The 13,846-nt window shown below is 42.6% G+C and overlaps 1 protein-coding gene across 2 annotated transcripts; it reads left to right on the forward strand.

Moving 5' to 3' along the window:
* Positions 1 to 397: 397 nt before the first annotated feature.
* On the forward strand, positions 398 to 10,767 carry efemp2a (EGF containing fibulin extracellular matrix protein 2a). 2 transcript variants are annotated; one of them, XM_067599544.1, is made up of 11 exons: positions 398 to 616; positions 3,626 to 3,910; positions 4,568 to 4,616; positions 4,798 to 4,986; positions 5,540 to 5,662; positions 5,799 to 5,915; positions 6,542 to 6,661; positions 6,810 to 6,929; positions 7,107 to 7,233; positions 7,872 to 8,067; positions 9,863 to 10,767. In XM_067599544.1, exons 2-11 carry the CDS (start codon positions 3,809 to 3,811, stop codon positions 10,034 to 10,036), a joined length of 1,317 nt encoding a protein of 438 aa, XP_067455645.1. In that variant the 5' UTR covers positions 398 to 616; positions 3,626 to 3,808; the 3' UTR covers positions 10,037 to 10,767. The 2 variants fall into 2 exon arrangements, with proteins under 2 accessions (XP_067455645.1, XP_067455646.1); XM_067599545.1 differs by lacking the exon at positions 3,626 to 3,910 and having other exon boundaries at positions 400 to 616.
* The last annotated feature ends 3,079 nt before the right edge of the window (positions 10,768 to 13,846 follow it).

Consider the following 13,846-nt stretch of genomic DNA (forward strand, 5'->3'; position numbering starts at 1 on the left):
GAGTTTTAGTCGCTTTATGGAAAAAAAAAAAAAAAAAAAAGGAAAGGATGGGGGAGGTAAGTATAGATAGATGGGGGGTAAATGGGAAAGGGGAGGGAGGAAAGGGGTGGGAGAGCTTGGGGCTTTTGTGGGGGTTTAGTCTAAATGAAACCAGGTGTGTTGTGGGACCAGGAAGAGGGGGCATTGGGTAACAGGGTGGGGGCAATGTGTGTGAATCTGTGAGTTGTTGTTCCGCCTGCGATTTGGACGGATTTGGAATTTTGGTATTTGGGCCGCAGACCAGGAATTTGTATCCTGGGGGGTCAGGGTGAGGGGGTTTGGAGAGTGGAGGATGGCAGTGCAGGGGGCCAGAGGGGGGGTAAGAATGGGCTGTCCCTCTCTCCTCCCTCTCTCCTCCCTCCTCTCTTCTCGGCCTCCCTTCTCTCTCTCTCTCTCTCTCTCCCTCCCATTGCATGTGTTCAGCTGTTCCAGCTGTCTCCCCACTCACTCTCTCAGGGTCATGCAGGCAGGAGTTTAAGGGACCACTTCTGTACGCCAACTCAGCCGGGACGACAGCAGCCAGCAGAAGGACACACTGGCCAGAGGGAGACTGAGACTCATCCGGAAAGACTTGTCTGTGAGTACTTTCGCATTTCTTTCATGTCTGACATCAACGTAAGAAGGGATTTGTGTCAAATAGAGAACTAGTGGATGACTTATCAAGTTTGTCAGCGCTTTAGGAGAAGTAAAGGAGGTGAGATGTACCTCTGAACTATTTTTCTGGTACAGGCCATACACGTCACAGTCGCACCACTGCTCTGCTCTGCTCTGCTCTGCTCACTGCACTCCCAGCTACACTTGGCTCCTCAGAGGAGCCAAGATAACGTGGCCCACAGTCTGTGTAGTTTGCTTCTTGGCTCCGTATTGCAGACACTGTAATAGGAGGGTAGACAGGAAGAGAGGCAGTGAGTCACAGGGCATGTATTATTGTACAGTATATTGCAAAATTCTTCCTTCTTTTACAACACTTAAAGAGGGTGTCCCAATCTCAGTTTAGTCACTCTAAGAGGAACTGCAGCGAAACAATTTGGGTAAAGTTGAATTTATAAGAGAAACTTCAACAGTCCGTATTAAACAAGAGAAACAGGTGCCAGCTACAAACACACACACACTCCTGAAACCTGGATGACATCACATTGCAAGACATTGCTTTTATACAGCCCTTTATATTGCTGTTTATACAGTATACTCCTAATAGCTAACATGTGACAGCTCTACCGTCACTGTATAACGACTCTGGTGGGATTATAAAAAGCAGGAAGGACCACCGATCCCTGAAAACAGCCCGTCATCTGGTGCCACATTGTCAGCACAGACTAATACATCACAGCCCTTTAACACACTTTAACAGAGGGAGACAGAGCAGCATCACCACTGGGAGAGCACAACAGCTCAGGAGGGATTTGTACAGTTACAGTGTGTGAATTTCTCCTGCAGGCCTGCTATCCGTCATTGACTTTGGAGTTTCCCTGAACAGGAGTGAAGCTGCTGCTGTGTGTGATTTGTGTGTGTGCATTTGCAGGTTCACTGCCACAACGGTAACAGAGCGCAGCTGTAGCGCACTGGGCCACCGTGTTCTCAAGCTGCTCCACGCACAACCGAGCAGAACAACACAAAGCTAGCTATGTATACACTACGAGATATGACAGCGTGTGTGTGTGTGTGTGGTCTAAATGTGTGTTTTTCCTGGTCCCCATGTGGTCACTTTTAAGAGCTGCCTGATATTTTGCTTGTTAAATTGTGCTGACTGTGTGAATTTAAAAATGTGTCAATGTGCTGTTACTGAGGCAGAGGCCCAAATAGTAAATAATGTGAGATTATAATTATTTTATCGTTAGAGGTAAATAAGTAAATACAGTGCACAACAGGTGTTAGAACAGCGATATGTTGAGGCTTCAACTGTTATACTGAGATTCCTCTACGTCATCGGTTATCCAAACACCAGGCGATGAACTTCTGCACCAGGGCGTCATTGTCTCACATCCTCCTACACAATGAGGAGAGATATGGGAAGTTCAGATCAGTGGCTGGAGGTTTGGCACCAGCTGTCTTCTTATGCGAACCATGGGGGGTTTCCCAGAACCTGATACTCTGGGAACCACTGCTGTGGCAGGGCATCCCAGCTGAAAACTGGCGCCCACATCCTTGCCACGGGCATTCCAGAGGTCCACCGCCACTTGATCTCAAGCAGCAACGGGGCAACACCCACGCATCCATCCTGCCCACACTCAGTAGCCAGTGAGTGACTGGACCCCGCACTGATGGTCAGTTTGTTTTTGGGTGGTTTTGGGTCACATTTTTTCTGGTTGTAAGTGTCCCCCGGGCCAAGTCAGAGAGGTCACGTACTGTGGCTGTCTGATTGCACGATGGTATGTGTTACCGTCTGTGCTCACAGAGCAAAGGCATGTTTTGCTGATTTTCACCGCACAAGTGTCACAAATTGCCGGTGATGTCACCCATCTAGTATTTGAGGGAGTCCACGTCACTGTGCAGCCTTCTGGTTGTCTCAATATGAAATACAACAATAAGCAATGCCTGCAAATGTGGCATGTGGAATTTATATCAGAGCGTGCGTGTGTGTATGCACGTAGACAGGCAGTGATTATAACTTTCCTGTCATGTATTTTAACTGGAGCTCACTGACTTTGCAAACAACACTTGCTTAAACTTTTTTTTTTCATTTCTTCAACTGGCCTGTTGTTTCTACAGTCTTGGCCTGCGGCAGCTGGAATAGATGGTTTGTTTATGTTTAGAGTCAGCTTAAACACTTATAGCTCCTCTCCGGGAACATTAACTGAAGGATTGTTTTGTCTCTGCTGAGAGCAAGGCCCTCAGAATACTCAGCATACATAATTCACTATAAATCTACCTCAAAAACACACTACACTGTGGAGAACACTCTGACAAAGACAGATGCACTCATCCATTACAGAGACACAACGACCGCATCTTCAGAGGAGGAGATTCCTTGTCACAGAGACAAATTAATTTGAATTTGTCTCAGACACTGAAGCAGCTGAGCAGGAGATGTAAAATGTTGTAAAATATGCGAGCAACAACCAGAATTTATGTGCTCCCACCGACGCTGCTCTGATACACAGTAAACCGAACCTCTGGAGGCAGCGCTCAGCGAGACTATCATTCCAGTGAGTTGTAGTCTGCCAGTCTGAAGACACAGAGGGCTTTCTGTTAGCAGCAGCTAATATGAAAGTATTCCTGTGATGTTGACTTTGTTATTTTCAGCTGAAGGAGGGAGCACGTCACGATGTTTATGTTTTTACCTGGCAGTGATTCATTCAATTTATTCTTGCTGCGATCAAGGGGGAACTGTTTGGTCGACAAACAGTGAACCAAGTCCAAGAAGCTAACTGTTTGTGTTCAGACTGACTACTTAAAAATTGGCTGCAGCTCTTTGCTTCGAGTTGATTTATCCATTTCAGCTGTGGGAACAGCTTACAGCGCCGAGCTCGAAAGCACAGCACAAGTGTGTTTTGAGACTGAATCAAACCATTTTTTGATTTCCGAGTTTCTAACATTACCTTTTTTATGTCTTTTTTCCACTTTCTTGTCTCTCTCTGAAATACAGATACCACTTGGCTGCTCTGCACATCACAAGTCGGCTGCCTCTCTCATCTTTAAAGCAGCTCTACCTGTCTGATAGCTGTGTGTGTGTGTGTGTGAGTGTGTGTGTGTGTGTGTGTTTGTGTGTTTGTGTGCATGTTTTTACGTGTGTTCCTGTCCCATCTCACACCACAATTAGTGCATTAGTATGCAGGGTGTTTGTGTGTCAATCTTGTGCGTGTGCATATGTGTGTCTGTGCTCCTCCGCAGTGCTATTTCACAGCCACATACAGAAAGTGACACCTACACGGTAAGGATGGATGAATCTCTCTTCCTCCTCCTCTTTTTCTCTCTCTGTCTCTCTTCTTTTTCTTTGCATCTTCTCTTCTTTGCTTCTATACCATATATCATACCTGCCATACTTTTTTTTGTGTTGAAATTTCAGCCTCAAATCCTCCATCTTCTCTCTGAGCTTCTTTAACATTCCCTCATCTTCTTCTGGTTTAATATTCCACAGCAGTGTTTGCTTTCCAGTGTTTTATGATAGTGCTAGCTGGGGGTATTTTTGGTTTTAATTCCATGTTTCTTTAGGCCCAGTTTTTCTTTTCCATGCAGGTCAAAGCACTATTTTCTTTCCAGAATGATAATAATCCTTTTTCCAAACAGTGGCCTTAAATTGTTTAAGTTTTGTCGTTTTGAAGTGACGTTTGGCTCAAGGGAAGCAGTTTAAAATGTCACACATCCTTTTAAGAAGGAGCAGCAGACTTCTTGTCTTTCTGGCTCAGCACTGCTACACAAATACAGAGGAAACAAGTTTCTCTATCCTCTACTCTTTTTTCATGTCCCACTACTGGGGATTTATTATGTATTATTAATATATTATGCAACTGCTTGGCTCAGAGGGGCTATTCACATCTTTCTTTCCATCATTTTCTCACACTCTCTTTTTCTCTGCTTCTCCTTGCAGGAATGCACAGATGGGTATCATTGGGACCCTCAGACTGAGCACTGCAAAGGTAAAGCACTCTTAAAGGCATTTATTCCACCTCAACACCTAATCCTTATGAATAGTAACAGCTTTGATCATCCTTCTGCTCTCTGTGGTATGTCCTGTTTTTTTGATTTATTCCTAACAAGGACACGCAGTCTGCACTTCATGTTCAGTACCTAACTATGTGTCTCTGTGTCTCCCATCAGACATAAACGAGTGCGAGACTATTCCAGATGCCTGCAAAGGGGAAATGAAGTGCTTCAACCACTATGGAGGCTACCTGTGCCTTCCCCGCTCTGCGTCAGTCATCCCGGCCCCAGAGGCCCCCATCACGCCCACCGAGGCCTTTAACCCCTGCCCTCTGGGCTACGAGCCGCAGGGAGACAGCTGTGTGGGTGGGTGTCTGGTTTTGTAGGTCTAGGGGGTTGGAGGTAGACAGGTGGCCACAGGATGAGTGATCATTAAGCATGTTTGTGTGTGTGTGTGTGTGTGATTGTGTAAATTTATTGTCAGCGGGCCACAGATTGTGAGGGACAGGTGGCCGTAGCAGGTGTTGGGACTGGAGGCAGCATGTTGGTGCAATCTGCGTGGGTGTGAGTGAGTATGTGTCCACGGGGGGCAGACAGACAGTGTAGGAATTTGGAAGATTTCACACCAGGACAGCTGCTGTGTTTTAAAAAACGGACTTGCTAGCGAGAAAGGCACTGGTGCTGGAGGACAGCGGCGAGGTATTCGCCCGCATGAGACAGCAAACATGATTCAATATGATGTGATATTCTCAGCTGTCGGGTGCAAATGAGGGGAACAGAGCCGTCCGTCGTCTGCCCTCAAACAGTCACACTCTATCATTCAGTCATGTTGGATGAGGCTTTGTTTGCTCACAATAACCACACTTTTTTTTGTTTTTTTGCATGTTGTGTCCTTGTGCCACATCGCCCACAAACACAGATGTTGATGAATGTGAGCGAGACGAAGATGACTGTCAGCCCAGCCAGGATTGCGTCAACACACTGGGTGCCTTCACCTGTCAGTGTCCGGATGGTTACCGCAAGGTTGGCACAGAGTGTATTGGTGAGATCATCCGTGTTATACATAAGTGTAGCTAAGCAGCTTGAGATATACTTTAGCTGGGAGAGTGAGCGTAATAAACCGTAGGAATGTGGGTATCCCTCTGCTGACTCCCTTCTCCTCCTCCTCCTCCTCTCAGACATCGATGAGTGCAGGTACAGATACTGCCAACATCGCTGTGTCAATGTCCCCGGTTCCTTCTCTTGTCAGTGTGAACCCGGTTTCCAGCTGGCAGGAAATAACCGATCTTGCATTGGTGAGTAACGCCCTCTGATTATGACACTCTGCTGTCACACAAAACACAATCATTCGGTATTCATCACTTACATCCAAAGTATTTCAATTTGATGCTACTTTATACCTCTACTCCACTCCATCTCAGAGGGAAGTAATGAACATTTCACTCCACTACATTTTTTGACAGCTATAGTTACTATTTACTTTGTATATTAAAATTTAAATACAGTTTAGAAAATATGATGAATTTTTACAGATTAAACTGGCCAACAGAAGTAGGTAAAGTTAGTTTGTGGGGTTTAAAAGATGTACGCATTTGGTAATTGTAGGTTATTGTTTTTGGATCTTACTTTTACAAAGCAGGGTCACAAAACAATACTAAATCACTGCATTATCCCTTAAAATGCTCACTTAATGCATCAGAAAATTTAATAAAGTATTTAGATTATAATAACATTATAAAAAGGGTAATTTCTGCATAACAAGTAGTTTCACCTTTGATGGTACATTTATCTGTTAATACTTCTGAACTTGAATGCAGGACTTTTACTTGTAATGGAGTATTTTAACTGTGTGGTATTGCTATTTTTACCTAAGTAAAGGTTCTGAATACCCCTCCCTGCACTGTCCATTCAATCCTCTCAGATGTAAATGAATGTGAGATGGGTGCCCCCTGCTCTCAGAAGTGTTATAACACTTACGGCACCTTCCTCTGTCGTTGTGACCCGGGTTACGAGCTGGGGCCTGATGGCTTTGCTTGTAACGGTAAGAGACCCTGTCTGTCTGTCTTTAAAGCATGTGTTCAACAGTCAGCAAATACCTTGTTTCTATATTGGGAATAAGCTCTGTTTTCTGTTCCTTTTCTGCTTTTAATGATGGGAAATTAATAAAACCTGAACGTGTAACCTGACAGACATTGATGAGTGCAGCTATTCCAGTTACCTGTGCCAGTACCAGTGTGTCAACGAACCAGGGAAGTTCTCCTGTGTGTGCCCAGAAGGATACCAGCTGCTAGGCACCAGACTATGCCAGGGTAAGCAGACCCGCCTCCATTTCCTCCCACGACTAACACCTTCCTCTTTGTGCTTTCAGAGTCAGAAATGCAGCACTGATTCGATCCTTATTCCTTCTTTGACAGCAGCTCTGCTCTTGTACAGTCCTGTCTTGTTCTGTTCAAACAAACAAATCACAAGTTGTTTGTCCTCTGCAGATATAAATGAATGTGAAACAGGTGAACACCAGTGTACTGAGACGCAGACGTGTGTGAATATCCACGGACGATACCAGTGCGTGGACACTAACCGATGCCAAGAGCCTTACGTACAAGTGTCTGAGAAGTGAGTAACACCTTATGAAAGCTTGTGTGTGCTCATACACAAACACACGCTTTTACACACACATACACCTTTTCCCAATTACTAAAATATGTATTTGCTCAGAATATAACCAGCCCCATTATTGAATATGGCTCAAACTGCAAGATTACTCCAATTACTTTTTCCACATATGAGTCCAGCTTTGCAACCTTTTCTTTTGAACACGGTGCAGTGAAATAACAAAACTATTACAGTTGTGAACAAGTGCTGGATTGGTAACAAGTGTGGGTCAATATTAACATATCCCAGATGATTTTGTAGTATAAATGTGTTTTAGAAAAACATGAAGGATCAAAAATGGCTACTGTTCAATATTTATCCAGATGTTAGAGAACTTTCTTCTTTGTCATGTTACCCCCTCTGCTGGCTGATTTATGAACTGCTGTTTTCATAAGAGGCATGAAAACTAAATCATAGCAATTAAATGTAGTGATTATCACACATTAAAGCTCACGGTTAATTTTTATAAAGACTCTGCTCCATCATATATATGTGCACGTATATTCAGCTGAACTCAGTGTTGCTGCATCATACATATTGCTGTCTTCACATGTCAGTTATTGATGTTTTTCTGCACCAAATATCACTTTATCTGCCAGCCGCTGTGTGTGTCCTGTCAACAAACCCGCCTGTCGAGAACTGCCTTTCTCCATCGTCCACCGCTACATGAGCATCACCTCCGAGCGCTCCGTCCCCTCCGATATCTTCCAGATTCAGGCCACCAGCGTCTCCCCGGGGGCTTACAACACCTTCCGCATCCGTTCCGGTGACGAAAACGGAGACTTCTACATCAGGGTGAGAAGAGATGTGATGAACCACTGATTCTGACATCTTTCATATTCAAAGTGCACTGACCTTTAAAAACACTTTTATTTAGTGCTAGATGGATATATTAAGAAAACATTGTCTTTTTATTAAACATTAGTCAGCTCGTGGTATCCACTGAATAAGATGGTGATTCTTTCCTGACCACAACTACTTAAAAAGTCCTTTAACACATTCTATACATTCATATCACTGCGTCTTAACAAATTAATTCCTCCTATAAAGGCCAAATATATTAAGAGTTTCTTTTACCCTTGATTTAGAGTGGCAGGTCAGACTGGATTAAGTATTTGTAAATTAAAAAAAAAAAGATTTAGCCAGAGTTTCCAAGGAAAGCTTTAGTGTCACAAGATGAGGTTGTTGGAGCTTTCTGCTGTGTTTTTTCAACAAAGACATATTTAAAATGTTGTTTTCCCATTGTTTACTATCCTGCACAGCCCGACCTTACTGATAGCTTTAATATTAAGAAACCAACCTCTCTGCTGCAGCTTCTCACTGAAGATAATGTAATTGATAAATTATCTTTTTTTTTTTTAATGAACTCACAGGATATAGTCAGCCATGTCTGTATGTCCTGCTGATAAAAAGAGGGCTTCAGTTTTGTTTAAACATACCTACATCTGTGCTACTAACAAGACATAAAGTCAGTTATATTTCATAGGAAGTGATGGTTGTGGCCTCATTTAGTAGATACAAACGTGTCTGACTGTACCGTAAACATCCTGATGTGAGAACAAGATTTAACATGGATTTTAATGCCTAGGTAATTTATCCACTGACTGTGTTAAAGCTTTTTTGCTTAGGTTAAAAAACAAACTTGGTTTGTGTTGAAAACAGTGAACCTGTCATTTATCTTAAAACATCTACACACCTACACACATGTGTTTTCACTTATTCTTACTAATTAGACCTGTGTGAGCTCGTACAGGCTGCGTTTGACATTTCACTCACTGTCCTGGGACAGTTAAAGGGGACATATCATGCACATTTCCAGGTCTATATTTTATTCTTGAATATCTTTGCGTGATTTAAAGTTCAAAAAACTCCTTATTACAGTATAGGATATACTGGTCCTCTATGCAGCCCTTCAGTTCGGCCTCTGTCTCAGACAGGCTGTTTTAGCTCCTGTCTCTTTAAGGTCCCCCTCACGACAAGCCCACTCTGTTCTTACTGGTTAGCTTCCAGCTCCGGAGGCTACCTAAACAAACAGTAGTAGTCAGATTTCACTTCTTTTTCTCATTCTTTAATCAAAATATAAACTTCTTAAATACATCCATACATCCTAAATACGATCCGAAATATGTGAGTGGACAACGCAAACAACTCGTGAAACAACTGGAACGGACGGCTGTTTGTTGGCATATGTGAATGATCTGACATCATCACGAGGAGGATGTAGAGGTAACTTTGCAAAGAAGCATTCAGAGCAGGCTGAAGCCCTGGTTTTTGTCTCTCAGGGAGCATTTTTAAATATGTTCACCTCAAGTTTTGGAACTTTGACCATGTTTAGCATAGATATCCAACATCATAACAGTATAAAAATAACAAAATCACAAAAAACATATATCCTATTTATGTTTGTAGGCGCTGTTAAGATGGGACAACCTACACCTTTATCGTTCTTACTGAACAGTCTAATCAGATAGTAAGCGGAAACACCTGTGTGGGTACACAGGGCTTTCAAAGACTCATGTCCCCTGCACACTGACGGTAATTTCTGCAGCAGCAGATATGTACTCAATAACATTTGTTTTGTCTTTTCCAGCAAATCAATAATATCAGTGCCATGCTAGTGCTGGCCCGTGCCGTGTCAGGGCCGAGGGAGTACACGTTGGACCTGGAGATGGTGTCCGTTAACCCGCTGCTCAGCTATCAGGGCAACTACCAGACCAGCTCCGCCCTCAGACTCTCCATCTACGTCGGGCCGTACACCTTTTAAAGATGGAGGAGGAGGAGAAGAAGAAGAGTGGAGGGACACAAAGAGAAAGATGGAGAGAGAGAAACACAGATGCAAAACAAGTGGTCAATGCAGTTCAACCAGTCACTGTGATGTTACACTCTTAGCTTTTAGTCTTCTGAGAAAAGTCACACATTTCTGTCAGTCCACCATGTTAAGTATAAGAATATACATGCAGAACAGTATACAGACACAATGTCTCACAGATAAATAGCAGCTTTAAAATAATTAGCCCAGTCAAATGTGTTCCCTTGTATTTAATCTGTCTGTTCTCACCATTATTTTTTTTTAAATTTACACATATCTGACAGCATCATTCTGTGGTCAGTGTGTATAAAAAGGGATTGTACTCATCTGTGCAGGATGATAACAAATCTGTGCGACATGTTTTTTTTCTGTCTGCCTTCAGATGGAATGATTCACACCCAGCGTCACTACATTAATCTGTTTTTCACCAGTTTACATCCTTATCTTTTGGTTCCGCTCTGTTTGTCACTTTATCAGCCCCGTTTCCTGTTGACAGATGTGATTCAGTAACCACTCAGTTCAGACCTCAGCATCCCTGCTCCTCCTTTACCCTCCACGGTCCATTCCTTTGTTCGAGCTCTCCGTCACTGCCGTTTGTAGGTTCGTCACATTGCTGATTGTGTTGTACTTTGTAATTTTTTTTTTGTCTAAGATTTGAACCCAAATAAAACAATATACCTTTTAAACTGTGTGTCTCAGTGAAATTGATTGCAATTTCATTCTTTCGTGCAGCTGAAACAATTCATCGATAGGCCTTTTTTTTTAGAGGATATGTTGAGATGTCGCAGTAGGAAAAGCACAAGTGTAAATAATAAAACTAATGTTGGCTGAATTCCATTCAGCTGCTCCAGTTTCAAGGCGCTGGTGTTGTGTGTACTGGATCACTGTCACACTGTCATGGCTTTATAGGACACTTGAGTAGAACAGAGCCATCATTAATGTTATTAGTAACACCTGTGCTTTCTCAAAAAGGCCAAAATGTTTTTAGGCAAAAATGCCCAAAATTTACTTGTTCCAGCTTTTCAAATTTGAAGATTTGCTACTTTTCTTTGTTTTATATGAGTGTAAACTGATTATTTTTGTGTTGGCTGGACAAAATAAGCAAGTTGAAGATGTTTCTTTGGGCTCTGGGAACATTTTTCCACAATATTCTGACACTTGATTAAATCATTAAATGATTGATTAAACTGAAATATTGCACAGCCCCTCTATACACTGGGCTAATTTGATACTCATATTACATACATAAACATTCAACATGGAATAATTCACATTGCCCAGGAACACTCAACATCCACCCTCCTTCTCTTCCCTTGCATGGGACCTAAAAGAGGGAGTACAGGATTTAAAATAATAAGTCTGTGCAAAAAGTAAAAAAGAATAATAATAGTAATAATAATAATAATAGTAGTAATAATAATAATAATAATAATAGAAATCCATCTTCCCATAAACCGACTGTGGCAGGATTGGCTGCATTTATTCTGGCAGTAGTTCATGAAACATAACGTCCAGAAGACTGTTGAGCCAGAGTTTTAGTGTCAAACTTTGTAATTCTTCTTATTTTTAACCTTATTCTAATTTGGTCCTAATATTATTCATTGCACACTAGTCTTTTAGCATTACCTTAAAGGACAGGTTCACAATGTCTCAAGTCTGTCCTAAAACAACAGTCAGGAGCCCAAATGAACATTGACATGTTTTTCTTGAGCACTGACATGTTTTTCTTCCTCCAGTTCATACTGACTATTAGATGATCTCTTCATAATGCACTTACAATGTAAGTGATGGGGGCCAAAATCCACAAGCTGCCTTTTGTGCAAAAATGTATTTAAAAATTTACTTGATGCTAATATGAAGCTTAAGTCGTCCAAACGAGTCAAATCAAGAGGATATCTTTCAATATTACTGTCTTTTTAGTGCCAAATTCCCTCTTTTTGTTACAATGTTTTGACTACAGCTGAACAGAACTCTGTCTGTCAAGACTCAAAGAGGAAAATGTTTACTAAAAAGACTAACTGTGGAAGATATCCACTTGATTAACTCAGACGGGATCTTCTAATGGTCAGTATGAACAGGAGGAATGATTACAGCCAGAAAAACATGCGTCAGTGTTCACTGATGTTTTAAGACAGACTAGAAAAATTGTGAACCTATCTTTTAAGAAAGTGTTGTGTTTTTGAAAAATGAATCAGTTGATTCATCAATAATGAAAATAATTGTTAGCTGTAGCCTTATTTCTATTTATTTCAGTCCTTTCCAAAATGACCTCTACACTAAAATACACTTCACTCCAAGCTGAACTGCCTGCATACTAGTATGATAACAAAGAGACAGAAAGCTCACTGCCTCATTTTCATTTCTCTCCTCTTCACTAATAATATAAAATGTTTGACTCCTGCAGTAAGACGGGGGAGATTAAATCTTGTATCCATATCCCAACATCACTAAATTAGGCAGGAGCGGAAACAAATGGCTGCAGTTTCAATTAAAGAGGTCTGAAGCTCTGCAGCTTTCTGATCTATTTTTGCTGTCACAGTCACTCCGCTTGTGTGCTAACTGATTCTCCTGACCCACAAAAAAAAATTGAGGAAAAAGAGAGAGAGAGAGGGAGAAAAAGAGAGAGGGGAAAGCCCTTATTTCACAGTCCACTGCTGTTTGCTCCGCCCAGTCCTACACACAAACACACACCCCACACACACACTTCCCATCTGTCCTCACTGGGGGGTGATGACTCACACACACAGCTCGTTTTATGTAATCTGAGCAAGCAGCTTTCAGCCACCAGGAGGCAGCAGATCACACAGATCTCCTCTCTCAGCAGTCCAAGAATAGCAACAACCTGAGGAGAGAGTGTTGGTTTTATAACCTGATTGACTAGTGAGCCTACATTTTCTCCAGTTTTTTCCATGAACTCATACACCTGTGGGAGGGAAAAAGTGATGGCAACTTTGTTTTACTTTTTACAAATAAAGTACAACACAGCAACTAAAGCGCACAAATACACCCCGAGCTCTGAAATATCTTGTAGTATAGATTTCTTCTCTTGCGTAACCTGGCATCTTGTCAGAGTTTAAAAGACTGTGATGGCGATCGAACATGACAGAGCCTGGTGATGGTGTTAAAGAGAGCAGTAGGGCAGGAGGTCTGTGTGTGTGTGTGTGTGAGTGTGTGTGTTTGTTCACGTTAAGCTGTGGCACAAGTCCCCCTGGCATTTCCTGTTGGCACTCGGCACAGAAAGAAAACCTGATTCTGTGTGTTTGCATCCAGTATCATGTGTATGTGTTTGTCCGTGTGTGTGTGTGTGTGTGTCTGTGTGTGTGCAGGGTGTGGGTGTTTACATAGGAGAGCATGTGTTTGAGAGTGGCAGTGCCCACACAGACGAGTGGGAGGAGTGTTTCAGGTGGCAGAGGGCACTGCTGGAGCGCCTGGGCCTCATTTCTGGCACCTTCGCCCAAGTATGATCTCATATCTGGGCAAGCCGTGCCCTGTAGGCTGCAGCGGGGGGATTGGCGTGGGACCGGAAGCAGAGACTCGAAGGCCCATGCATGCAGAGCAGAGAAGGGCAGAGTGCACCAACACACCACTATCACTTTAGAGGACTTCATACTAGAGGAACAAACATGGCGGACAGAAAAAAAAAACACCTTCTCTGTTCTGTCTCTTAGTTTGTGACGTGCTCCCATGATGGAGGTGCAATCTGTTCCTGATTTGATCTCCTCCTATTGCATTACAAAAGCTCTCCATGCCCCCCTCCCCATTACA

The sequence above is a fragment of the Thunnus thynnus genome, chromosome 9 (genome assembly GCF_963924715.1).
Source record: "Thunnus thynnus chromosome 9, fThuThy2.1, whole genome shotgun sequence".
NCBI classification, from domain to species: domain Eukaryota; kingdom Metazoa; phylum Chordata; class Actinopteri; order Scombriformes; family Scombridae; genus Thunnus; species Thunnus thynnus.